At 51.3% G+C, this 26,098-nt stretch overlaps 10 protein-coding genes across 10 annotated transcripts in view; 4 read left to right on the top strand and 6 right to left on the bottom strand.

The window, feature by feature from the left end:
* The window catches only part of BDZ99DRAFT_351545 (uncharacterized protein), a gene marked incomplete at both ends in the record, with an annotated part of 1,566 nt that extends 1,137 nt beyond the window's left edge, over positions 1-429 (bottom strand). Inside the window, one exon of the mRNA XM_033714520.1 lies at positions 7-429. Within this exon, the coding sequence (XP_033584427.1) occupies positions 7-429 (423 nt within the window). The remainder of the gene's footprint in view (positions 1-6) is intronic.
* Positions 430-530: 101 nt separating this feature from the next.
* On the bottom strand, positions 531-3,226 carry BDZ99DRAFT_493274 (FabD/lysophospholipase-like protein; the record flags this gene model as incomplete). Its single annotated transcript, XM_033723221.1, has 6 exons — positions 3,063-3,226; positions 2,870-3,012; positions 2,569-2,800; positions 1,950-2,475; positions 1,671-1,896; positions 531-1,621 (listed from the first exon to the last, which is right to left on the bottom strand). Coding segments are annotated over exons 1-6 (2,268 nt in total), but the record flags the coding sequence as incomplete, so codon positions are not given.
* A 2,256-nt stretch (positions 3,227-5,482) lies between these two features.
* Positions 5,483-8,464, top strand: BDZ99DRAFT_374451 (putative C1 tetrahydrofolate synthase; the record flags this gene model as incomplete). The annotated part of the gene is made up of 4 exons (XM_033714922.1): positions 5,483-5,606; positions 5,663-5,683; positions 5,736-5,773; positions 5,828-8,464. 4 exons carry the CDS (start codon positions 5,483-5,485, stop codon positions 8,462-8,464), a joined length of 2,820 nt encoding a protein of 939 aa, XP_033584425.1.
* A 2,555-nt stretch (positions 8,465-11,019) lies between these two features.
* Positions 11,020-11,990, top strand: BDZ99DRAFT_457197 (uncharacterized protein). The gene is made up of 2 exons (XM_033718631.1): positions 11,020-11,121; positions 11,313-11,990. Exon 2 carries the CDS (start codon positions 11,396-11,398, stop codon positions 11,807-11,809), a length of 414 nt encoding a protein of 137 aa, XP_033584424.1. The 5' UTR covers positions 11,020-11,121; positions 11,313-11,395; the 3' UTR covers positions 11,810-11,990.
* Positions 11,991-12,713: 723 nt separating this feature from the next.
* Positions 12,714-14,768, top strand: BDZ99DRAFT_493271 (general substrate transporter; the record flags this gene model as incomplete). Its single annotated transcript, XM_033723220.1, has 3 exons — positions 12,714-12,849; positions 12,938-13,241; positions 13,295-14,768. The coding sequence occupies 3 exons, from the start codon at positions 12,714-12,716 to the stop codon at positions 14,373-14,375; spliced, it is 1,521 nt and encodes a 506-aa protein (XP_033584423.1). The 3' UTR covers positions 14,376-14,768.
* BDZ99DRAFT_16218 (uncharacterized protein) lies at positions 14,437-14,892 on the bottom strand. Its single transcript, XM_033712874.1, has one exon. It carries the CDS (start codon positions 14,795-14,797, stop codon positions 14,498-14,500), a length of 300 nt encoding a protein of 99 aa, XP_033584422.1. The 5' UTR covers positions 14,798-14,892; the 3' UTR covers positions 14,437-14,497.
* BDZ99DRAFT_457194 (uncharacterized protein) lies at positions 14,719-15,988 on the bottom strand. Its single transcript, XM_033718630.1, has one exon. It carries the CDS (start codon positions 15,915-15,917, stop codon positions 14,988-14,990), a length of 930 nt encoding a protein of 309 aa, XP_033584421.1. The 5' UTR covers positions 15,918-15,988; the 3' UTR covers positions 14,719-14,987.
* Positions 15,989-16,988: 1,000 nt separating this feature from the next.
* On the bottom strand, positions 16,989-17,739 carry BDZ99DRAFT_565206 (uncharacterized protein; the record flags this gene model as incomplete). The annotated part of the gene is made up of 1 exon (XM_033727451.1): positions 16,989-17,739. One exon carries the CDS (start codon positions 17,737-17,739, stop codon positions 17,317-17,319), a length of 423 nt encoding a protein of 140 aa, XP_033584420.1. The 3' UTR covers positions 16,989-17,316.
* A 1,975-nt stretch (positions 17,740-19,714) lies between these two features.
* On the top strand, positions 19,715-20,146 carry BDZ99DRAFT_373324 (uncharacterized protein; the record flags this gene model as incomplete). Its single annotated transcript, XM_033714861.1, has 1 exon — positions 19,715-20,146. A coding segment is annotated over one exon (432 nt), but the record flags the coding sequence as incomplete, so codon positions are not given.
* Positions 20,147-22,238: 2,092 nt separating this feature from the next.
* BDZ99DRAFT_374465 (uncharacterized protein) lies at positions 22,239-25,760 on the bottom strand (the record flags this gene model as incomplete). Its single annotated transcript, XM_033714923.1, has 4 exons — positions 22,239-24,738; positions 24,794-25,047; positions 25,102-25,240; positions 25,282-25,760. 4 exons carry the CDS (start codon positions 25,758-25,760, stop codon positions 22,239-22,241), a joined length of 3,372 nt encoding a protein of 1,123 aa, XP_033584418.1.
* Positions 25,761-26,098: the final 338 nt, after the last annotated feature.

The raw sequence follows: 26,098 nt of genomic DNA, 5'->3' as shown, positions 1-26,098 counted from the left end.
AAGCACCCTCTTTCTCGTCTCCATCACTCGCACCTCCAGCTCTTCGGCCTTCTTCCACCGTCCTTGATTACTGTACGTCGACGCCAAGTTGGCCATGCTGGTCAGCGTGTCTGAATGCTCCTCCCCAAGCATTCTTAAATTTGTCTGCATTACTTGCACAAACAGCTCTTCGGCCTCCTTCCACCGTCCTTGATTCCAAAACGTCGACGCCAGGTTGGCCATGCTGGTCAGCGTGGAGGGATGCTCCTCTCCAAGCACCTTCTTTCTCGTCTCCATCACTTGCACATTCAGCTCTTCGGCCTCCTTCCACCGCCCTTGTTTCCAAAACGTCAACGCCAGGTTAGCCATGCTGGTCAGCGTGGAAGGATGCTCCTCCCCAAGCTCCCTCTTTCTTATATTCTGCACTAGCACAAAAGTCTCTTCTGCCTCCCGCCAATGTCCTCCTTCGTAGAACACTAATGAAAAATTGCTAGCATCCTCCAAATCTTCTGACTTAGTCTCCTCCCCCGCCGCGCTATATTTTTTACATGCTCTTATATGCGGGAGCAGTTGTCGCCGGAACGCATAATCTCCGGTAAGAAATCTCGAGCTAATAGATGACGATAATAACGCTGTCGCAGCGCATAGCTGATGCGGTTGCGCAGAACTGGGCATATGGTCCCGAGCCCATGAATGGACCAAAACGTGCATAGAAAAATATCGCCCGCTTTGATCTTTCGTGACTAGCGAAAATGAAAGTAGTATTGAAATCCCCTTTCGAAATAGGAAAGGGTCCCAACTTCCGTCTACATCAACTATCAGTAGTTCCGACAGTTTGGCGGAGTAATCAAAAGTGTAACGGGCCTTAGGATTGTTGCCTAGGCGTTGACTCTCCCCGGCGCGCTTGAATAACTCTTCCATGATGCCTTCATTGTGCAAAAATGCAAACAGATTGAGGAGTTGTAGTGCGGCTTTTGCGTCTTGACATCTTGTCGCACCTTCTCGTCCTTTGGCAAAATCTTTTAACGCGTCATACGAGATATCCCATGCTGTATATACGGCTTGGTTATATTTTGACGCTCCTCTGAATGTGCAGTCTTTCATCATTTCTTCCCGGTGCTTGTGAAATGTATTGATGTAGTCGTCAAGATGGCATCGGCCCATACAGATAGACGCTCCAGCTATGTCGATCGCTAAAGGGAGAAAGCCAAGTGTTTCTACAATGTGCTTTGCCTGCTGGCGTATTCCATCGTCTTTTTCTCTTTTCTCAAGCTGGGCGGCTCTTAAAAGCAATGTGGTAGCATCCTCGCCTTCCATTTCGAGAACTTCACAAACAGCGTTCCGAGGAAGGGTTAAGCCCAGAGCAGGATCTCTACTGGTGTATAAGATGTTCCCGCGGTCGCTGCTAGGGATAAGATCATGTAGGTTTTTGGTACTCTCGTAGTTGTCGAACAAGATCAGCCATTCTTGATTTGAATTTGCCAACCATTGGAGGACTGCTTTGGTGTCGTTTCCCCCGCCCAACTCGGCCTCTTTGCTACCTTTGCCAGAGCTGCCTAAGCTGTTCTCGGCTGCAATGCCCTTGTAACTCTGTTCGATCGTGGGTCTGTTACTTGCGTCGATCCAAAAAATGCGCTCGAATCTGCTCGCTATTAATTATTCCCTATTCCCTATCGTAGGCGGCGACTAACCTCTCTTGACATTCCTTGGCAAATTGCAACGCAATCTGTGTCTTTCCAGCTCCCCCTAATCCATACAAGAGGTATTCTCTTCTCGGAGCCGAGCCATTTAGTCTGACTGAGAAGAATGCTTCCAGAGTCTCTATTATATTCTTGCGCCCGGTAAATATTGAACTAGGCATCGGTTGTGGTCGCATCTGCACCGGTTGAGGCACATTTGGAATACGCGGGACACTGCCTTGAGAAGATTATCAGACTAATTAATGCAAGAATGGAGATATAGCGACTAACAGGTACTTCCTAAGGTGACCCCAGTGTTCTTTGGGTGGCATAGTATATCCACAATCTCATCTATTGCCTTTGAAACTGAGACCTCTGCCATGTATGCCTTCGTGTGCTCTGTCAACACTCCTATTTTCTCCCATTCTTCTAATGAGATACCCTCGGCACCATGAGCTACGTTGAAGCGGAAGTAGAAATTTTCAAGGTCTTTGAACCTTGCGCTTAAACCGTTTGCTGTCTTCTCGCAATCGGTAGCAATCTTCTTGAGCACGTTGACCAGTTTCGTGGGCAAGACTTTTTGGAACGAGTCTGGCTTTGATAAGCCAATCGTGCCTGGATAGCCAGTTCGGATGCTAATAAGACAGCGTACGAGCCTATCATTACCAAAGATGTCCCTTGCCTCCTCTAACACCTCACTTGCCGGATTGTTACATCCGAGTCCGCCATCAATGAACTCCTCTTTGGCTTGGCCTTCCTCGCTAATGGCGATCCGCTTGAAAAAAGTCGGGGCTGCGGTAGTGGCACGAGCGGCTTCCTAGATTTGACAGTTTGCGCTTGCAAGTGCTCTGACGGGATAAGTCCTGAATCGTCGTGGATGCGCCATACTATTGGCGGGTACTGCACAGACAAAGGCTTTGCCCTTATTTGACTGGACGGGTGGATCCAGCATAAGGTCTCCTAGGCCCTTCTTTAAAACGACTTCTTGCACCTTATCCTTAAGCGTAGTAGCTTTGAATACGCCGTCCTGGGCCGACCATTTTTTATTGTCCTTTGAAAATATGGCGCGTGCCAGGGAGTTGTAAGTTCGAAGAGCCTCGTCCGTCGTCATTTGTAATCGACCAAGCATAAGTGCGATGAGACTAATTAGACGTTTATAAGTATAGAGTACGCTTAATTCAGATATATAACTGAAAGGAAGAAGCGCTCACCCTCCTGTACTAGTTCCTCCGATGAGGTCGAAGTAGTCGCAGGGTCGTGGCATTTCAGCAAGGTTCAGGTCATATCGAACGCGCCGCATGATCTCGTCAAGAATCAGCAACTCTAACACTCCACGAATGCCTCCGCCATCTAGGTGGTGTTAGTCGAGTCTCATGTTTAGAGCATACCCTTTCACATACCTAGAGCTAGCAAGTTGACCGGTTCATCGGCGGTAGGTGAAGCAGGCTGTGTCATGGCGACAGCATATCCAGTAGGCACCGACAAATTCGCAGTAGTACCGCAAGGCGCTCATCAGAGGGAGCTCCTGGAATGAAGGCAGAAGGAGCTCAGCGGGTTTAAATATTTGCGACGGCGATCGCGCCAGAGGGATGAGATGGTGAGAGCAGCCTCCAGCGCAATCTAGAGGGCTGACAGCGCACAGACTCCACCACCGAGGAGGCCGATAGAGGTGGGAAGGCTGAGAATTGGTGGCGGTGGTTTTGCTGGCCAATGGCAATGGTGGGCGGGCACAACACTTATACAAGATTATTTGTATAAACGGGCCACTGGCTAGCGGCGATGATAGCGCAGGGTTACTAAAATTTGTCATAATGTCCGCCTAGACAATATCACCACTGGAATCCAAAAGTATCATCTGCAACATCCTCCTCAACAGAACTAGCCCAATAAAGACTAGTAGTATCCAGGCCATCCAAGTCAGCCAGATGAAACCAAGAGAGATTATTGAGACGGAGGAGCCGCCGTACGCGTAGGCAGGTAATGTAGTAATTCCCAATAATATACCTAAAAAGATTAGCAGAATAAGAGAAAAGAAAAAAAAAGAGATATACCGTAACTCCGGAGGTAACAATATTGGTATATCTTCTACTGGTATGTCTTGTGCACCACTATAATTACTATGTCCAAAAACATATTCTAGGTCATGTCTTGGTATTAACCGTAGATAGGAGATAATAGTAAGACCTTTAGTAGGAACAAGGGCATAAAGAACAGTAGAATTAGCCATATTATAAGAGATGGAAGAGGGTAAGAGGGTAAGAGAGACATACGTGTGAAATTTATAAGATAGAAGAGAGATGACACATAATACACCTAGAAAGCAGGAACCAATAAGAAGGCGTAGACGTGAACCAATAAGATTGGGCAGCTTAACTCAGAAAGCGGACCGGGGTAACAGCAGGTAGTAGCTAGACGAAGTTGGATCTATTTTGACCTCTGCGAGGTTGTGCAAACGTACATAGTAATGCTGTGCCAAGGATATTTGGCAATCTGTTTTTAGTGGTTAGTCGTGGTGAAGCCACATTCACTAGCGACTGTATCAAATCGCATTTGTCTTCTCGCATTGTTGCTGATTATATCTGGAGTTAGCCGGCACGTTACCAGAGATCTGGACGCGACGTAAAAGGCGTCATTTAGACGTGAGGTGTTGAGTCTTGATTTTGGGACATCGATATTGCGCCTATGGATGTAGGTAGTTATTCTTTATATCCTTGATGATGGAGATGACGGATGGGAGGGGTGTCATAGCTGTGAGAACGTGCACTGGAAACGTTCTTCAAAAAACGGAATTATCAACCGATCTCGGAAACCTCTTCAGGCGATGCATCTGCCAGTGCCTCGCAGTCCATAGTACCATCCACGTACGCGTCACCAACGAATTCGAACCTCCCATTTCCGACTGGGTGAAGCATGATTTGCGTCCCGCTACTCCATATAAGCGTGATCAAGTCGCCGCTCTTGACGTGCTCTGGACAAATACCGAGACTCCCTTCCGCCGTTTTGAACAGCCTCCTCCGCCACGCTGTAATTCTCACGGTGCGAGCAAGTTCGGTGTAAAAGTTTCAAGCGTAGCCATCTATAGGCGGTATGGGGTCACCACTAAGGGCCTTCTTCGGTAGGTAGATGAAGATCGAAAGTGTCATCGAGAGAAACCGTCAATTTAATAACTAGAATAAGGATGAGACAGCACAGGTCTCAGCCTCAACTACCTGATCAATACTAAGCGACTCTGGTAAATCTGCAGATATGAGGCACTGTGGCACTTTCAGACAGTGGACCGAGTCATGCATTGTCGTCAAATAGCGAAGCAGCGGAGCCGTAGGTCATCAGCCTCCTGGCCTCTTGATTGGTCTAAATACAGAAAATTGGAGAGAGCAGAGACAAAGAGTGCAGGGAAAGTGCTATGACCAGAGGGAACAATGCAGATGCTGCTCGGTTCCCGTGCCTGACAACAATACTAATAGCATGGACAAGCCGCAAAAAGCGGAAATCGCTGGCGGCGGCACTTTAGGGAAAATTTGCCGGCGTTGACATGACCAAAAGCAGATTTAGGGCTGGAAAGACGCGTCCACGGTACAAGCTTGACTCACAGAGAATAAAACAATGGCAGGTCTCAGCATACGTCGTCCGACCGTTCAGTTCAATTGTCCACCACGATGAGGATGCTGGTCTGCAGGTCCCTTGCCCTTCACTCGCGAGGGGCCAGGCCGCGGGTATGCACTTTCTCTTCAACGCCGCTCCGCCGTGAGACGCCGTCATCGCCCATCCCTCCCTCCGCCGCCCACTGCGCCCGCGTACGACAATTCTCCAGCACGCTGCCCAGCATGACGGCCACCAAGATCGATGGCAAGGCCATTGCGCAGAGCATCCGGACGCGCCTGGGCGCTGAGATCCAGAAGCGCCAGGAGACCAATCCCAGGTACAAGCCGTCGCTGAGGATCGTGCAAGGTTTGTCTTTTGTGCCTTCTATGAGGCTGAACTATTTGCTAACGTATTCGAATCAGTCGGGACCAGAGAGGATTCCAGTGAGTGCTGCAGCAAAGTGTAGTACGATGAGGCCACCATTAACTCCCACAGGCACTTATGTGAAAATGAAGCTGAAGGCCGCTGAAGAGGTTCGCTCCACACCCGAACCCCGAAAAACTGCCATACTGATCGCAAGATTCTAGGCCAACATCGAATGCAAGCTCGCCTCCTTCCCCGAAGACACCAGCGAGGCGGAGCTCCTCCAGCAGCTCACCGAGTTCAACAACGACCCCACTATACACGGAATCCTCGTCCAGCTTCCTCTCCCAAAACACATCTCCGAACACGCCGTTACCTCAGCTGTTGCCGACGAGAAGGATGTGGATGGATTCGGCATTGCCAATATTGGAGAACTCGCAAAGCGCGGTGGCCACCCACTGTTCACACCATGCACACCGAAAGGTGTTATGGTGCTGCTAGAAGCGAGCGGAGTTGACGTCAAGGGCAAGAGCGCCGTGGTGCTTGGAAGAAGCGATATTGTTGGCAGCCCGGTCAGCTATCTGCTGAAGAATGCGGACGCCACAGTCACGGTGTGCCATTCCCGGACCCAAAATCTGCAGCAGGTGGTCAAGCAGGCGGACATCGTGGTCGCTGCTATCGGACAACCAGAACTTGTTAAGGGAGATTGGCTCAAGCCTGGAGCGGTGGTCATTGACGTTGGCACGAACTACATCAAAGACCCCTCAAAAAAGTCCGGCCAGCGCTGCGTCGGAGACGTGGACTACCAGTCCGCTGTCGAGGTCGCCTCGCAAATCACTCCAGTTCCCGGAGGAGTCGGCCCAATGACAGTAGCAATGCTTCTCCAAAACGTTGTCAGCTCGGCAGATGCATACTTCGAGCGACAGAAGCAGCGCCACGTCACTCCGTTGCCACTCAAGCTTCTCGACCCGGTCCCCTCAGACATTGCAATCTCCCGAGCTCAACATCCCAAATACATCACCAACGTTGCGCATGAAATAGGTGTTCTGAATCACGAGTTAGAACCGTACGGTGCGTACAAAGCCAAGGTGGACCTGTCTCTTTTGAAGAGGCTGGAGCACCGGCAAAATGGGCGCTACATCCTAATCGCGGGCATCACCCCAACACCTCTGGGCGAGGGCAAATCGACAACCACCGTTGGTCTTACACAAGCTCTATCCGCTCATCTGGATCGATTGGCGTTCGCAAACGTGCGACAACCCAGTCAAGGTCCGACGTTCGGTATCAAGGGAGGAGCGGCAGGGGGAGGATACAGTCAAGTCATCCCCATGGACGAGTTCAACCTCCATTTGACTGGCGACATCCATGCAATCACTGCCGCGAACAATTTGCTAGCGGCTGCCATCGAAACAAGAATGTTCCACGAGAACACACAGAAAGATGCTGCGTTATACAAGAGATTGGTTCCTACTAAGAAGGGAAAGAGACAGTTTGCCAACGTAATGTTCCGAAGACTGAAGAAACTCGGCATAGAGAAGACAGACCCGAATAGCCTCAGCGAAGATGAGATCCATAGATTTGCAAGATTAGACATCGACCCAGATACCATCACTTGGAGACGCGTTCTAGACGTAAACGATAGACATCTGAGGGGAATCACAATCGGCCAAGCGTCGACAGAGAAGGGCCAGGCCCGAGAAACCGGGTTCGACATTTCTGTGGCCAGTGAGTGTATGGCCGTGTTGGCCCTCAGCAACTCGTTGGCCGATATGCGAGAACGGCTTGGCCGCATGGTCGTCGCAAGCTCTCGAAGCGGCGATCCCGTGACTTGCGACGACATTGGTGCTGGTGGCGCACTCGCGGCTTTGATGAAGGATGCCATCAAGCCTAACCTCATGCAGACACTGGAGGGGACGCCTGTGTTTGTGCACGCAGGTCCCTTCGCAAACATTAGCATCGGAGCGTCATCAGTACTAGCAGACAAGCTCGCCCTCAAGCTTGCCGGAACAGAGCCCGACGAGAACCACGAAGAGAAGACCGGCTTCGTTGTGACCGAGGCAGGCTTCGATTTCACCATGGGTGGTGAGCGTTTCTTCAACATCAAGTGCCGATCCTCTGGCCTTGTTCCCGACACCGTTGTCATTGTCGCGACAGTCCGTGCCCTCAAGGTCCATGGCGGAGGACCGGACATCGCTCCCGGAGCCCAACCCCAAGAAGTTTACCGCACCGAGAACATCGATCTTCTCCGCAAGGGCTGTGTAAATCTCAAGAAGCACATTGAAAATGCCAGGCAGTTTGGAATTCCTGTTGTCGTAGCTATAAATCGCTTCTCCACCGACACAGAAGCCGAAATCGCTGTTATTAAGGAAGAAGCTATCGCAGCTGGCGCTGAAGACGCCATCCCCGCAAACCACTGGGCAGAAGGTGGTAAAGGAGCCATCGACCTCGCCAAGGGAGTCATCGCTGCATCCTCCAAGCCGAAAGACTTCAAATTGCTCTACGATCTCGACGGTACTGTGCAAGAGCGGATCGAGAAAATCGGAAAGCTCATGTATGGCGCTGAAAAAGTCGAGTTCTCAGAGCTTGCGCAGAAGAAAGTCGACACCTACGCCAAGCAAGGCCTCAGCAACCTCCCCATATGCATCGCAAAGACGCAGTACTCGCTATCGCACGACCCGACTCTCAAGGGTGCGCCCACTGGATTCACTGTACCTATCCGCGACGTCCGAATGGCGGCTGGTGCGGGCTATTTGTATGCACTTGCAGCTGACATTCAGACGATTCCTGGTCTGCCTACTGCACCGGGCTACCTGAATGTGGATTTAGATACAGAGTCTGGCGAGATTGACGGACTGTTCTAGGATAGGCGTAGTTGAAATTTGGTTTGACACAAACATCGACATTACAGCGCATTCAACTGCTTTCGCGGCTTCTTCAACATGAGCATGAGCGAGTTGGGTATTGGGATATCCTACCTCTAGTATAGAAGGGCTAGCATATATCAGAAACCGGCATCTGCAAGCGTCAAGGGGCCTTCAACGGGCATGGCGCTATAGCAACTGGGAACGAAGACCGGACACGAGAAACCGACGTAGTGAATACAACCAGCCACGAGCTTGCTTGGCTCGTTCAAATTTAACAATACAGTGAAGGGCCCTCGGCAGTGGCAAGCAATGCACACAACGAGTCGTCAATCAGCTCAAGGATGAAGTTTCGTTGTGGACCAGTGTCATGCTAATCCGTCGAAGTACCCCCGGTACTTGCAAGTAGGTTCCAAAAGTGTATTAAAACAAGCCCGATGTGCGGCCGCAATCAAGTCAACTCTGGGCATGCTGCTCAAAGCATTGAAGGGTCCCAGGTAGTGGTAAGTTCAACTTTGACCCCAATTGAAAATTAACCTAAATCAAGCCGTTTCGAATTTCGTATCTTGACCCAAAAAAAGTAATCGAAGTCCAGCTTGATTCGCGCCCATGAGACAGTCACATGTTTTCAGACGCTTCAAATCATCGAAGGATCCTCTGGCAGTCTAATTGAGGGCGCAATGAATTTTAAACACGATGCGCCAACCCGACCAATATAGCGGCTTCGCGGAGGATGTCTCACTTCGCCGTCTCCAACTCCCTCTGCACTTCGCTAAGCTGCTCTGCCACTCCTTCACTCGCCGCCTCCGCCTCCTGCGCTAGAATCCGTTCTTCGAATAGACACGTTGCGGAAAGCCCTATGACCACATGTTCATTGATTGCAGCGTCTGCGGCGTCTGCAAGGCACGATCGCGGGTTCCTGCACAGCCGCTTCCCGCGAACGACTACCTCGAGGCTGTCTATCCGTCTTCTTCATGCGCACTCTCTGGAAATTAAGGTTTCGTGAGATTTTCAGTCAGCCAAGTCCTACATACCATACCATTATTCTCTCATCGACGATTTCCATGTTATGCACTTCTTAAAGCTTTCTTTAATTATGTCCAAAAGCATTATCCTAGCTATACGCGGTGCCACCCTGTGGCCGTTTCTAATTTTATCTCATGACAGAGTTCCTCAGGCGACTAGGCGTCCTTTTATCACGCCCCGTTCGCTACGGCTCGTACCGTACTCGAGAGGCGCTTTCCCAGCCTCTTGGTTTCATGGCAGCTGCATCCGAAGCTCATGATGCCGATCGAGCAGCGCCACTATACGCCGCTTCCATAGGCTGTTTCAACATCCTACCCTCGCGACTGCCGGCCTCTGAAAAGATCTTAGTTAATTTGACGTCAAGTGGACCTCGCGGTTGCAAATTGCGGCGTGAGTCCTATCCGCGCACAAGGGCGTTTTAGAATGATTTGAAATGAAAACACATGGGTCTGAAGAGATCAAAGAACTTCGCTCATGTATGTTCGATAGATGTCGGAAGCAGTCGAGATTTCTCTAATGCCCCACTGCCTCTCGGTAACTAAGATGACCTTGAAATATCCTTCGTGATCAGAATAGCGCCTAGGTAAGCGAATTACTGTAACGTAGGTGATGGGGTTATTACGCACGAGGTAGTTATTACGTTGGTCTAAGCTTCACACGTATTCCGAATCTGTGCACCCGCCAAGCTTTTTTTTAATGTTCGGAAGCGTAATAACTACCTCGTGCGTAATAACCCCATCACCTACGTTACTCACAGAACCAACCGCCAAGCTTTGCGGCGACGAGCATCTGCCATTTCCTGGTCGGCACAAGGAACGCGTACCAACGCTGAAGGAACAGTTCTGCTACTAAATGTCTCGCGCTATACCTCTGACTAACGAGGCTGCACTGAGGAGTCAACTCCTCCACAGAGCTACATAATCACACCCTTGCGATACAAATGCGGCCCTCGCTCGCAAGCCGAGGCCAAACACTATCCCCTTACGGCCGTCCCCAACTTCATCCCATGGGAAATCTAGCCTCACTGGTCCTGGCCGCTAGGCCTGGACCCTTACGAGCTGTCTGCGCCTCGAGGTGTACTCGGAGGATGACCTCATGATTAGTCCAGTATTGATATAAGACAGATGTACGGTTCCCATCTGACTCAACTCCTGTTTGCCATCCACTTCCAGTTCAATCTCGCTCCTTCGGCAAGCATCCGGCACAGCTTTGCCACTATTCTCGTTCGTCGTCCAAGCCTTCCAATCTGTCTTTAAGGCCGGGCCTGCTCAATTCTGCCCATGCCTCCCATATCTTCCATGCCGCCCTCGCATACTCTATTTACCTCACTTCTTCTCTTCCTTTTGCTTCTTACAAATATCACATTTGCATCCTCCTTGCATAGCTCGGCCGGTCCAGCTGAGACCCAACGTACTCGGCAAGCAGCTTGCAACGCTCTCAATAACTGCTCTCTAGTCAAGAAGAGGTCGTCTGTTGAAGCCCTAGAGCATCTACCATGGCGCCAAGCTCCTCTCGCCACCAGAGGGCCCCTTCGAGGCAAGAAGAGACGCAGAAGCGAGACCAGAGAGTGACGCATGTCGATGACCTTGGAGATGAGATTTTGGTCATTGGAGTTGAGAGTTCCGATGGAGGTTAGTCTACAATTTTTGTCTCTAACTTTCTGTTCCCATTATAACAATATCTTCGTCCTTTCGTTCTTCTCATAAGTCTCATATATGCATGTAAATTGGATCAAAATTGTTCCTACACCCAATCTATCCTCCAGACGGAATCTTACCTGTAACGCAACATTACATGACATCACTGACCACTGGCTCCACAGACTCTACTCCGACCATCCTTCACCCAACCCAACCGCTTCCAGTTCAACCTCAAACTCCCCACCTTCACCCAACTCTTCGCTACATGCCCCTGCCCACCATTGAAACCATGCTCACCTACCCCACCGTCCCCCAGTCAGTCTATGATACCCTCGCCCGTGGCGAGGGTCGTGTATCTATATCTCCTAAACAACGCTCCCGTACTGGTTCTAGTTCCTCCAGTTCATCCATTTCCTCTACGTCTTCTTCAAAACCCTCCATATACGCCTCATCCGAGGCTAACAAAGAGGATTGGCATGAGTCTGTCGAGCAGACTGATGCCTGGGGCCAGCCGGATGAAGCTAGCGAGCTGCAGGGCACCGTAACGTATGGAGCCGCAGGCATTGCTGTTAGTCCGAGAGCTATGCGCGCTGGGTATAGCTTGGGCGGGTATTGGGGCAGGCCGCTGTCCAAGATTGAGGAGAGCGAGGACGAGGCGAAGGGGCGGGAGATGCTGTAGAGCATTGGTTCGACCTTCATACTGGCGCATAGTATCTCATCAGCAACACTCATTACTGTACTTCAGTTGTTTATGTGTCTTTTCGTGGGACTTCACTCGTTTGCAAGGGGTATTCGGGAGTCTTGCTGTACGCAGAATTGGAAATGAAAGCTTCTCGTTCAGAGCTTACCCAGGCTCATCGGGATATACTCCCGTGACGAAATCAGAACGCATGCTCGTGACGCCTCTGACTCTATGATTCTCGGCTTTCCGTACGTCTCAGCATCTCGTCGTCGAAGATTGGTCATGTGACGAGTATTCTACCAAACAGCAACGTCAAATCTTGATCTCTCCGTTCCTCCGGGCCAGGAACCATGCAGAGCTACATCCTCCCCAGCAATCTACCTGCCGTCGATCTAGCCTGTGAGCTCCACAGGCTACATAATGTTGATACATTGGCCAGACAGATATCACGTAATAATGACAAAGCCCGGCAGAAGGTTCCGGGAGATCGACCGCGTATATAACATCCGCAGTCACCCCGAGACAGTAATTCTCTATGAAGACTCATTATTGAGACGCTATGCGTTGTAGGCTCTTGATCTAGCGCACTTACGCATGCAAGCCCTCCTGGCAATGCTGGACCGAGGCCAAGTTTTCCCGCACCTACTGCCCCAGCTTCTCCACACTTTCCCCACGCCTTCCCTGGAACTGTCAAGGTGAAAAGCTAGCACGCGTAAACAGGAGATGGCTGAAAGTGGCCGGAGACCTATAACCCTTGGGGGATGCACAGGGTATAAACTCAACCATCCCCGCTCCTGTGCATATTTTTTTAAAGTGCTTTCTTCTGCATTAAGTCCCATAGTATCTTCTCTCTTCATCAGCCCTTGCGGTCGTCATCACAAAGGGCACAGAAGTCACCACCATGGCGAGACTTACTGCGTATAGCATCTGGATAGTCGCCTTCTGCTGTCTCGGTAGTTGGACCTACGGCTTCTCGTTTGCAGTCTTCGTTACTAGCATTGGCCGGCCTGGTTTTTATGTGTACTTTGATCTCGATCGTAAGGCTCCTCGTTCTTTTCCACTCTGGTGTCTTCATCCTAAACATCAAGTCATGATCTATCCCGAATATACTAACTCGCTTCATAGCTACCTCTTCGTATACTGCCTCAATCCTAGGCGCAATCAACTCCCTTTTCGCGTTCGGGGCAGCTGTCGGCGCCGTATCCCAAGGATGGACCTCGAACTGGCTGGGTCGCAAATGGAGTCTCTTCCTCGCATCACTTCTTTGCGTCATCGGTGGAGCCCTCACGGCTGGAAGCGTCAGTATTCCCATGATCATTATATGCCGTTTCATTCAAGGACTCGAACTAGGGCAGGTCATCTGCCTGACCCCTCTTTACGTGTCTGAAGTGAGCCCACCCAAGTCACGAGGTATCCTTCTGGGCATGTTGTAAGTGCACCACACGTCCTTATAGACGAGACATAGACTGACTAATCTCCAAGCACGATCGGTATTGGCATTGGTTACAGCGTCTGCGCCTGGATCGGCTTCGCAACCTATTACGCCAAGGACGAAACAGTCCAGTGGCGTACACCCCTCGCGCTGGCCTGCTTTACTCCCTCCATCATTTGCGCCGGCGTCTTCTTCATTCTGGAATCTCCCCGCTGGCTCGTCTACGAGCACCGCAAAGATGAAGCATGGACCATAACCCAACGCCTCCACCACGACTCCACCGACGCCGCCGACCTTGCCGCCCACGCCGAGTACCTCCAAGTCGTCGAGCAAGTCGAGTACGAGCGCCAATTCAAAACCACCTACCTCGAGATGTTCCGCAACCCAGCCTGGCGCAAGCGCAGCCTCCTCGTCATGTTCCTCCTCTTCGCGGGCCAATCCACCGGCGTGCTCGGCATCGGCAACTACATCGTTATCGTGTACCAAAACCTCGGGCTTACAGGCTCAATGCCGCTCCTACTCAACGCCGTTTACACCTGCACCGGCACCTCCGTAACCGTCCTGTCCAGCTTCATCATGGACAAAGTCGGCCGTCGCCGCCTCTTCCTCATCGGCTTCCCGCTCACCACGTTGGCGCTCCTGACCGAAGCGCTCTTGACTCGGCAGTACGCCAAGTCTGACAACAAAGCTGGGAACGCGGCCGCCGTCTTCTTCCTCTTCTTCTACATCGTCGTCTACGACATCTTCATCGACCCGCCGTCGTTCGTGTATGCGGCCGAGATCTGGCCCACGGCGATCAGACCCAAGGGCATCGCGCTCGCGTTCGCGGCCTACTTTGTGGGCGCGATTACGTATACGACGCCGGCGGCGGTGGCATTTAAGAATATTGGATGGAAGTTCTATCTCGTCTGGATTGGGTGTAATGTGGTTAGTACGATTGTGATCTACTTCTATCTACCCGAGAGCAAGGGGCGCAGTATGGAGGAGATGGGGGATCTGTTCGGGGACGTCGTGGTCGTGCATCTAGCGCAAGATGGGAAGGGATTAGTGAAGGGAGATTTAGACCTGCCGGTGTCTGTTAGTGAGAAGGAGGCTGTGATTATGGTTGAGAATCACGCTGCGGAGGTGTGAGGCTCGCCGGTGCTTATTACGGCAATCAGTTGGGTAGGCTTGTTGTGCTTGCTGTTTGGGTTGGCTTGATATGTTTTCCCGAGAAAGCTGGACAAACGCACTTGGTTGTGAGAGTCGTTTGACTACCTGTATCTCATTTTTTTTTTGACGTTTCCGTCATTTGATAGGATTACAAGCGCACCCGTCGTATTTCTGATCACTTCTACAATCAGGCGTTGTGGCTCGACGTCTTCAAACGGGCGGATCCTGGGACCAGGCAAAAGCTCTGCTGAAAGTCTGTGAACCGCAGAATGAAGATTCCGTTGTGGATGTAATATGGGAAGCAAGGATATGCACGTGACCAATAGTGGTACCAAAATTTGTTTGATTCCATGGTGAAAGCCAGTGGCTCCTAGTCTATGCGGTAAGATGTATTCCGCCATCGAAGTGAAATGAAGTATATACAAGAATATAGGTGTGAATGTTAGGCATAAGCGAAAGTAAGAATGTGGGTGACCCGGACCCAAAGTGTGTGTAAAAGGTGGGTATAAGCGAATGGAAGAAGTGAAGGGATCAATTAAGACCGAAGGATAGCACCAAACCTCCTCCCCTAAGTATTCTAAACCCTCAAAATCAATATGTGTTGTAAATCTGCCCTAGCGTCGACAGCCCATTGCCAGCGTCGTTGACCAGGTTCCCTTCCGCGGTCATGAAGTACGAGTACCACTGGACCCAGCTCGTCGAGTCCATGAAGGCCATTGCATCCTTCAAGAATTGCTGTATCTGCGCATCCGTGCCGGACGTGGGAGCGAATTCGGTGACGTAGACCGGTCGGCCGCCTCCAGCAGCATATGCGTCATTCAAGTGCTGCTTGAAGTAGGCGATGTTGGTGGCTGAGTCGTACCAGTGCACGACGATGAAATCTAGACGGCAGCCGGTGCACTGCGCGATGAATTGCTGGAGCCACGGGAGGCCCATGACGGACCCCGTGGTCGCGTCTTTCACGCCATTCGTCACGCTCGGCGCGCCGATGCGGATGCCGTTCCCGTACTTAGCAGCGAGCGGCTGGACCCATTGTTTATGTGCGGCAACGGCTGTTGCGACGTTCTGAATGCAAGAACCTCCACCGCCGCATTGGTCGGGTTCGTTGAAGGAGAAGGCGTGGCGGGACCCTGCGGCCCAGGCGGTCGCGAAGTTGGCGTTCCATTTAGAGGTGTCGGAGGCTGCGTTGGATTGGAGAATAGGGCAGTAGACAAGGTTTGAATTGACGCCGTTGTATTTTGCTGAGTCCCAATTCCACATCCAGGAGATTTTCGAATTGGCGCCCGTGAAGAGCTTGGTCAGGGCAGGGTTGTTGTAGGCGAGACCACGCTTTTTGGGGACGGCTCGGCGCTCAAGCTGCTCGATAGCAGGTTCCAATGTGACATTGGATTCAGGAGAAGATAGAGCGGCTCGCACTTCATGATGAGAGTGATGGTGGTGAGGCGAGAAAGCGATCGCTGGCGCTGCGCTAGCTAGGCTGAGGAGACCCAAGAAGGGTAGTAAGATAAGAAGTGCAAGCATTGTGACGAGATCCAAAGAATGGAAAAGAATGAACGAAGGAATGAATTTCTTGGTAATCTAAGGAGTGTAGGCGCAGCAGTGGAAAGATTGTTCAAGCACATGAAAGCAGACCGGAAGCGGAAGGATTCATATATCCCATGCTGAATAGCTAGCGTCATGCAGTTGAATGCAGTACATCACGCACAGAGGTACTGTCAACCAGTAGTGAAGGTAAGTAATGCGCTGTACCCACTGAATATGCAAGGCTCGTCTAGAGCAAGCCGACGAAAGATGAGACCGGAAGAGCCACGACGCGTGGGACGACGGGCATGACCGCGGCTTGGGGCCGAGAACATGGCGTTAAAGCTGCATGACGCCTTGGTTTCTGCCGGGTAGGCTCCGATCAGGACGCGCTGAGTAGAGAATCCAGGTACCATCGGTAGGAATGCAGCTTGACAAGGAGTTGCAACATACCTTCCGATTAAACCAACCCCCATTTGTTAAATGTAGAGCTTTCAAGCGACAAGAATGCGACGTGGATGCGCTTAGCAGGAGTGAAGATGTGCGCTGTCCATGGACGGCAGAGAGCCACGTCGTGGGGACAAGCGGGCGGAGGAACGAGAGTCGATCTGACAGATGCCATTGGCCATGTGGTGATGCGCTGGAAATATGTGGCGTGTTTCACCTGCAAGGCGTGGCGCAAACTGGTGGATAGTGCGGGCCTGGACTTCAGCGCTATGGCTCCGGCCTCTCCCCTCGCGGATTCCAGGGCGCGGGCACACGGGCTCCCGGGCTCCCATCCGGCTCCTTGGGATGCCCCTGGTAAGGCTGCGGCTTTACTGGCCCTGTCGGAATAAAAAAAATCAAATTTATGTCCCAGCCAATCGGCGTCCAGAACTCGATATTCCAAGAAGAATGAATCGCAAAAGAAAATGCTGCAAAGACATGACAGCGCTGCCGACATCGCAGTCAGCTCGCCAGCAGAAAAAGGTTTTCTACGCAAGCGCAATCAATTTCCACCCTGGCTAGGCCCTCACTCGGACTGATTCTTCAACCGAGCCCATGTTGATTCGGTATGCGAAGCCGTTTTTCCCCCAATATGCATGACCGACAAGCTCTTGTTTTTTCTGCCCACGACCATGTACGCGAAATTGTTGAAGAGGACGGCTTGACTGTGCCACCATTTGCCGCTCACTTGGAATGGGACTCCGGCATACGCTCATAAAAGATGATTGAGGAAGGCCAAGCCGTGGTGGCCTTTTACGCCGAGCTAGCCCTGTCTGGAATCGAGTGGAAGATAAAACCCAAAAGGACAAGACGTAATCCAGCGCCCTATATGGAGACAGCGCAAGATTTGGGAAATGACAGTCAATGTCCTCTTAGCTTACGTTCACCTTTTCCTCTGTTCGCCACGGGCTCTTCACAGTGGATCCACCGTCTCCATTTCGTGCATAAGAGGGATCATGCGCTTCGCAAACTTTTCGGGGCTTTCGGGTTGGTCAGCGAGTACGTAGTGACTTCGGGGTTTCCTTTCTGATGAGACTTTGAACAGAGCAGATCTAGCCCATGACCAGTTTGGAAGTTCAACAGGCGTATTGCTGCCCGGAATTGAGCACCGTGTAGACCGTCTGTCTGAGTAGCCGACCCACGAGAGAGACATTTCAAATATTAATCTTGGCATGCCGAAGATGAACTCCTCTCCTCGCAGCTCGGTAAGACTGTTTGTAATGCCGGAGAAGTCATCAGCCCTGTCGCTGTCATAGCGGAAGTTCCGTTGGGAGAATTTCACGACGAGGTGTCTGTAACTCCCATACGTTATTTCGCGTGTTTCTTTGGCTGGCATAGAAGTGGATATTCCTTCAATGAGCTCTATAGGAACGCCGCAGCCCGCTTCGACTCGTCCACGGATGTCTCAAAGTAAACTCAGAGTGAGATGACTCTGCGGTCTTTCGTCGATCAAATCCCATTGAGCTTCGTGATGCCGGCTTGGGGTTGAAGATCTGATAAAGTCTGAGGCGCTGGCTGACATAAATGAAAGAGGTCGGACGCTGTGGCGGATAGAAGGAGCTCAAATATATCTTCTGACAAGTGCCGCACACGGCTCCAAACTTCGACTCCTTCGACGGAGAAGACATCTTCTCTATGTGGTGGATAATTGTGGAGAATGAAGCCTGCTCATAAGCGACAAATCGAAGGGAAAATGAGGAATTCGACGTCAACGTGTCAGCTACTGGTTGTCTGGAAGCTAAAACAACGCCTAGAAAGCTGAGCAAAGACACAGATCTGCCTCAGTCACTAGAGGTATGAATTTACTCATCACACGCCGACGTCAACAGCCACATTGTGACGCGCCTCCCAGCCTTGCAGCTCGCCTCTTCTTGTTGAGGAGGGCGCATGGAATGTGCGATGTCTCGCGCTCAATGAATCCCTAGAGTTTGGGTCAGGGCCCCAGCAGTCAGGATTCCACGGCGGATATGCGTCACGGCGATCAGAGGTTGGCAGGTTGGTGCTGTGGTGTCGAGAGGGGGAACGATGCGGCGGGCCGAGGTCCCGTGACCGCCATAGCTAATTCGAAAGCCCAGGACGCGACGACTCCATCTCCCGTCCATCTCACTCGTTGCAGCTTCGAAACTCAGGCTCAAGAATCATTCAACGAGGCAAACGTCAGGTGTTGCCGCTATGGCGCTGTGGCTGAGCTCACCTGGCATTCTTCAGCTCCGGACGCATGGCTGCGCCTCAGCCTGATACCTATATCTTCGAGTAAAAGCGTCCATCTCGCTGTTTTTCCGTAAGGTGATTCATCTCTACAGCAAAAACCGGGTTTCCAGAGAAGGAGGACCAAAGTTCATCTCATTCCACTCACTTTTCCAATGTCTTGCTCTCCTCGACCCTCCAGTCCAATTGGATTCTATGAGTTCAGTCATGCCAACCATTCGCCGACGCTTGATGCGTCTTGGCCTCCGCTAGCTTCTCAGACAGACTCCTTCGACTCTTCATACTTGGAGCCTATGTACGTTCCAACGGAGGACCTTCCGCCCATGCCACTACTCACTTACAATCCCGAGCGACCAGAAAAGTGCCCCATCGTCAAATGTGATTACCACTTAAGGGGATTCGCACGAAAGAATGAGAAGGATAGGCACGTATTAACCCACTATAAGGGCACCATAGTATGCGGTTTCTGCCTAGGTTCTGGATCAAATTCCAAAAAGAGCTTCAGTCGCGCTGACGCCTTCAAACGTCACCTTACTTCCAAACATGGGGTGGAACAGTCACCACGAAGCAGCCGTAAGAAATCGCGTAGAGGGAAAAAGGCGAAGATTGTCACGCAAGAGAGCCACCAAGGTCTTTGCTCGACCTGTTCTGTCACTTTCAGCGCACAGGGCCTTTACGAGCATCTCGATGATTGCCTTTGGCAAGAAATCAAACAAATGGACCATGACGAGAGCATGGAAGATGCATTTCTCTTGGCTGTAGCTGCCCCCGGGAACCAGAAACCCCCCATCAGTGATAGCCGAGCATCGGATCCACTTTCGACAACGCCCTGGTCGCTTCAGAGTACTCCATGGACCTTTGGACCGCATACGTCAGTTTGGGATACGTTGAGTCCTACAAAGACTATTTCGTCCGCATCAGTCGACTATCCTTATCAACTGAAATCTAATAACCTGGATAAAACGCGGAAACGATCAAGTTCAGTAGCTTCCTCAGAGGAAATGCCGCCGCCAAAACGGCTACCGCCTTTGTCAGGTCGTCCTGGTAAGCTACTAGAGCCTGTTAGGCCCATAGAAGTGGAACCCAGCCTAGTGACCCAGGAAATGATATCCGGAACAAGTCCAAGACCACATCTTACGGCTAGCGATCAGTACCCTCCATTAAAGCCCAAGGGAGAAATTCGAGTTTTATCCGTCATAGAGCCGCAAAGTCACCGGTATGAACTGATATCAATCAACTACGCTCAATCAGCCCCACCTCCATATGTGGCGCTATCCTACGCTTGGGGTGAGCATGACAGTGCACTAGGCTTTCCCACGCGTAATAAGATCTGGATAAATGGCAAGCCCTACGAGATCCGATCAAACCTTTTCGCGTTCCTCGCCCAATGGGGTCCTAGTCTTAACCAGAAAAACATATATCTATGGGCCGACGCCGTGTGTATTGACCAGGACAACCTTGAGGAGCGCGAGAGTCAGGTTGCACAGATGCGGGAAATATTTACAAGAGCGAAAGCCGTCTGGGCCTGGTTAGGGCCATCAAATCATGCAGGCGGCACCGTGGGTGTTTTTGAGAAGCTCTATGAATGGATCTCACGGTTTCGGGAGCCGGCTGAAGATTCACGCTACAGCCCAGATTGTCTGTCAAATTATGGAGCCCCTGCTGCGCCTTCGACAAACCACTTCTGGTCCGGACTCACCCAAGTGATTACAAGACCTTGGTGGATGCGTGCGTGGATCGTCCAGGAGGTTACTTGCAATCCTTCGACCTTCTTACTCTGCGGCTCTACATGCATGAAGTACTACGCATGGCGAGAGTCAATACTTGCCATGAACAAAAGCATTGTTCTCAAATCAAAGATACTTCCTGTGCTCTGGGATGGCTTTCGAGAGCATTTTAATGCAGCTATTACATTGCTCAACCTTGGAGAACAATTGGCCCAATCCAGATCCACCGACAAGCCCCCAGCAACCGCATTTCTGGAGACATTAGAAATGCTGTCCCACACCAAATGCTCGGATCCAAGAGATAAGGTGTACGCCATCTTAGGTCTAACTCCGGATCTGGTACGCTCGATCATCTTGCCGGACTACAGAATAGGCAGCCATGATCTATGGCTTCACGTCGCCCAATTCTTTTGCTCGTACATGCCCGATGGTCATAAGCTTGAGTTTCTCCGCGACTTGCCCAACGACCGTCCAAGGCGAAGCCTGCTAGGAGCGACTGCGTCTAACAAACCATCTTGGCTCGTAGATTGGTCGGCAGTAAACTCTGAACAGTCGCAGTACTTTTCACAATATCGAGGCAACCGCCGATACTATAACCCCGACTATTGGAACTATACTAATCCACTCATCGAGGACAGCCGCCTGATGATCCGTGGCGCATGCATCGGCACAGTTACAGAAACACTTTCCTCATTTATGGTACAAGGCCATGTAGCTCCGGCTCAGCTGCGTAACATCTGCCAAAGCATCGCCTATCACTCAACGACACGTTACCCAACCGGCGAAGCCATCAACGACGTAGTTGACCGAACCATAATCATGGACCTTGACTGGAGCAAATGGCCTCACGTAACACGGAATGGCCGCGTTGATTGGAGCCGGTACCTCAACGATGGGACCAACCTTGAATCCGCGACGTACGAGAGGTGGAGGCACCACGGACACTCTCTGTCCATGGCCGCGAAGAACCGGCGGCTATTCTGGACGGACAAGGGATACCTAGGCCTCGGACCGTTGCGGCTACGTGCCGGAGATAAGTTGTGTGTCTTCTTTGGGAGCCAGATGCTGCACCTCCTTGGTGAAATCGCACCGGGACGGTACGAGTACGTGGGCGAATGCTATGTGCATGGCTTGATGGACGGTGAGGCGATGTGGACAGTAAATGACCACAAGGATGCCGCTGAGCTTTTCGTGATCGAGTGAGTTCGTCACAAGCGTTGCCCGAGGCATATGTTTGAGTGAATTACGGGGACCCCACCCCCATGAACGGGATTGTCACGGGTCTATATATTTTCCTTTAAATCCTAAGCGTATCGCAACCGAATCCCAAAAGGTCTAGATGAGATAGATGCCTTTCGCTTCAGAAAATATGTGAACTATAATAACGAAAAAAAAAGTATAGGTCCATAGAATATATAATCTCAATCGAGATCTCCGGCAAACCTAGCACTACGATTTACCAAGTACGTTTCTACAGCGCAAGGGCAGGGGCTCGAACTCGGAGCTGAATCCTAATCTTAGCTTCTGCACCCGATGGACTTTCAGTGTCGCGCGATAAGTCGCCCGACGTAGTCGTTGGCCCTCTCCTTTGCCGATGGTTGTCTTTACCATCTGCTAGCTTCAGCCGTGCTAGCAACTGGGCACCGCGGTCCTGAGAAACACACAGAGAGACTGGAGGTCGTAGCCTCCATACGACGCAGTATTGAAGCCATTTACTGGACAGACGCGGACTTTGTTCGCGATCTCAGTTGTATATTCTATCCCAATAGGTCTCCATGAAGCGGCATAACTCGATACTGATGAGTATTCCAATGAAGCCGACAGCGTCAAAGAGTTCCCTGGCTGGCATTAAAGGGGTAGCGCTTCGCTATCTTCGAGGATGGCTAACAAGGTCCTGGTCTCATTCTGGCATTTCGACGAGCGGCGGGGAGAGCGGCGGAGACGAAACTAAGGTATCGGAAGACGCAAAACCAGGGGCGGATTCCTGAGAATCGACACGCTCGGGGACATCAGGTTGAATATTCTCTTGAGGTGCCTTTTGAGCAGTCTCAAGCTCTGCCCGCTTATCCTGGAGCCTTTTCGCAAACGGATGGAGCTTCCCCAGTCCCTGTCCTCCGATCGTTGTCAAAACTGTCTCAAGCTCCATGACTCTGAGAAGAGCGTCGTCGACCTTCCCATGGAGCTCGTAGCACAACACCAAGTGCCACAACGCAAAGATCCGATCAGGGTGATCCCCATCCGCTCGTGCCGCACTCTCATAGCGATGTCTCTCCACGACCTTAGTGAACACTTCCTCAGCCTCATCATATTTTTTCTGGCGAGTAAGCACAATTGCAAAATGCACCTTGGCTGCAAGCGTGCCGTAGTGGTTCTCCCCAAGGGTTCGTTCAGCAATCGGTATAGTTTCGCGGAACAACTTCTCTGCTTCGTCGTTGTTGCCACAAGCGCTTTCGACTCTGGCAAGGTTACAAATCGCAAGAAGGGTGAATGGTTGTTCTCCGCCGAGTCGTTTTTTGCGTTGGTCGAGGACTTCTAGCATGAGCTTGCGCGCGGGGTCTAGCAGGTCTTCCCCGCAGTCTAAGTATGACATGGCCAGGTCTTCCTTTCCCAGAAGCGTTTGTAGGTGAGTGGGACCTAGGGTTTTCGTCAATCCTTCAACCGCGTCTTTATGCAAGTCCATAGCGTCCTTGTAGCGGAAGTACCTCCAAAGAACCCTGCCCAAGTTACCTATGGCAATGAAGATATCTTCGGGGTTTGTGGGTGGCGTTCTCTTCATCCCCGCAATGGCTCTTTCATGAAGTTCAAGGGCCTCCTTGAATCGTCCCTGAAAGCACCGACTCGAGGCTAGAATATCCATATATTTGTGCGTTTCGGGGTGATCGGAACCTAAGGATCTCTCGCAAGCCTGGAAGACTTGACACTGAAGTTCCGCTGCGTCGTTGTGACGGGTCTGACTAAAATAGGTCGCAGACAGGAAGAGCGTTGCTTTCAAAGCAATAGGATGGCCAGCGCCCAGCATGCTGCAAACAAAGTCCTTGACCGCCACTTGTAGCTCCTCTGCCTCTTTCCAAAGCCCGAACTCAAAGTATACTCGGCTGAACTTGGCACATTCAAGCGCCTGACGCCGTCCGAACTTATTCTGAGGCACTGGAAACCCACGATACCATGGGCGCGATTTCTGAGCTTCGTTGATCTTGGTGTTGATAATTGCTTCGCACTTCCGGACATAGTTTACTTGAGGCAGCAGACTCCTTCGCATGGCCTCTTCCTTTTCAGAAGACCCGTGTGGCGGGAGAAGTATGCACTGTGCAAGCATAGTCTTCGCGGCTTGACACCAAAGCGCTTGTTCGGCCACACTCATTTCGGGCCTCTCTCGCACCCAAGTGTGGACCAGTAGATGCATAGAGTAGTTGTCGGTTGCTTCGTGATGCGTAATTAGCGACATCTGCGAGAGCACCTTGAGCGCGTGGCGGAGGCGGATTTCGAGAAGGTCGGCGAAAGACGATAAAGGCTTACACTCCCGTAAAAGCGCGGGTAGAACGGGAGGACTACGGTCTCTAAGAAGAAACTCTAGTACTCTAAACATTTTATCTCTGATAAGCTCCGAGGTTGTTTTGGGTCTGGATGCTGCCTTCGTGCGGGCTTGACTTTCGGCGTCCTTCCTTTGTTGCTCTCGCTCAACTTGAGGATTCAATGCTGCAGTAATTATGACATCAACGCGGATATTCTCGTTGTGGAGACAGGAAAACATCTTGAGAAGTTGGAGTGCATCGATGGACTGCTCGGTATCTGACTCTTCAAGGCTTCTCAGGTTGATTTCGTAGCTTGAATAAACGTTCATGTTTCTGTCGATGTCCCCTCGATACCCAGAGTTCCTTCGCGCTTGACGGATTCTCTCCCAACTCTTGTTGTAATACTCAACGTAGTTTGCCAGAGAGCACAGACCGTTCATGATAGCCTTGCCTGCGTGTATCAGAGCGAGTGGCAAGAAGCCTAGGACATCCGCAATAAGTTCAGCTGCTGATCTTGTCGAAGTGTCCCACGGGCTGGGCTTGCCAGCTGCTTTCAGGAGGAGGTCGTTCGCTTCATCGATGGCCAACTGATCGAACCGATATGACCCTGTACCAACGGTTCCATGAACCTTGTATGCCGGCACGCGCGTAGTGACTAGAATGCACCCTCGTTCGCCACGGGGAAAGTAGTCTTCGAGGGGGTAAGAAGAGTCATCCGCATTATCGATTATTAGCAACCAGGGCTCGTCAAGACTGGAGAGCCATTCTTTAGCTGCACGCTGATTCGATCCTTCACTCGGCTGACGACCCCCAAACTTGACTATCTGAGAGAACGAATGTTCGGCGGCCTGTACGGAGCTTGCATCGACGCAGAAGACGCCCCAGAAACTAGATGTGTGTCAGCGGAGAAGATAGGAAACCAATGGGCTTCCGCATAGCTCACTTGTTTCGATTGTCCTGAGCAAATTTGCAGCAGAATTGTGTTTTTCCCGAGCCACCAAGCCCATATACGATGAAGCGTCTTTGGACTTTCCTAGGTTCCCTAGACGTCTCGAAGACATCGAATGCAGTCTGAAGATCCTCGAGCAGTGAATCTCGGCCAGTGAAAATGCTACTGACAGTCTGCGGAATATCGAAATGTCTGTTGATAGACACGAGTGAGGCTACTACAGTCGCAGGTTTGATGGCACGAAGGAACTATGGGCTGTTAGGAGTTGATATAACAAAACAAGATGGGTATCGCCCACATACGTGACGGTCAGTAGCTGTTGCAAGCTGTGGGCGTAACGAAGCAAGCTGATGATTGAGCTTGAATCCCAGTAATTGGACTTCTTGAGATAGATGACCAAGTGACACGTCGGTCGAGTCCTGCGAATTACGGGTATAAGAGCTACTCGATGTCAGCGCAGGTCAAAAGTTTCGTAGAATTACTTGACGCACAGGTTCAAGGCGGTCAACAACACTTGGAGACTGTTCTTGTAATTTGTCAGCTGGAGGCGTAGGTCTTTGATTTCATCGATCTTCTTGTCCTTTCTGAGTGTCCTTTTAAGAGCATCGACTTTTCCGGTAGACTTTGGGGTGCCTTCTTTGCCAAAAATCCCTTGGACCACAGCTTGAAGGCGTTCGACAGTGGTTTGGCAATCCTTCCGCAGAACCCCAACGCTTCGCCAGAGGCCTTCAAGTCGATTCAAATCTGCTAGCGAGGAACTTGGGATCCTCGCTTGCTCAATCTTGGAAGTGTCCTCTATCGAAGTGTTAACGGAGATGAGAGCGTCAATTTCGTGGATCAATGCGGCGATGTCTTCATCGATGGTTCCTGCTGCGTCGTGAATGTGTTTCAGGTAGCTCCCGAAGCGGAGCAGTACATCGACAACACTAGTGGTGCCGGCAACTAACGAGAAGGGATCCATTTGTCTTTCGTACCCGCCGGTCCACTGGGATTGCGCGCATCGTTAAACGAAAAGAGACGATAGCCCTACAGAGCAGGCAAGCGCTGGTGGTGAGGGGTTGTAAAAAGTGCAGCCCGGCGGCTGGGCTGAGCTGGGGGTGCCACGCACCCCAATCCACAGCAACGAGAGGGGTGTCCGCGGCTCCGCGACCGGTGACTTTGTCTGTGGTCCCAATCAGGCCGTGGTGTTTTCTTTTCGTGAGTGTTGGCCCCAGACAGTGCGACTCTGCGAACCCTCTGCGGAAACCTCTGCAGCCGCCATCACCTATCGGCCCAATCACCCATCGCTTTCGTATGCAT

The sequence above is a fragment of the Mytilinidion resinicola genome (genome assembly GCF_010093595.1).
Source record: "Mytilinidion resinicola strain CBS 304.34 unplaced genomic scaffold BDZ99scaffold_1, whole genome shotgun sequence".
NCBI classification, from domain to species: Eukaryota; Fungi; Ascomycota; class Dothideomycetes; order Mytilinidiales; family Mytilinidiaceae; genus Mytilinidion; species Mytilinidion resinicola.
Note: the sequence above shows the minus strand (reverse complement) of the source record. Positions and strands in the feature narration are given on the sequence as shown.

Bases quoted from the DNA above. Each gene is read 5' to 3' on its own strand.
- BDZ99DRAFT_457197 (XM_033718631.1), top strand. From the start codon at position 11,396: ATGCCCCTGCCCACCATTGAAACCATGCTCACCTACCCCACCGTCCCC.
- BDZ99DRAFT_16218 (XM_033712874.1), bottom strand. From the start codon at position 14,797: ATGGCGGAATACATCTTACCGCATAGACTAGGAGCCACTGGCTTTCAC.
- BDZ99DRAFT_457194 (XM_033718630.1), bottom strand. From the start codon at position 15,917: ATGCTTGCACTTCTTATCTTACTACCCTTCTTGGGTCTCCTCAGCCTA.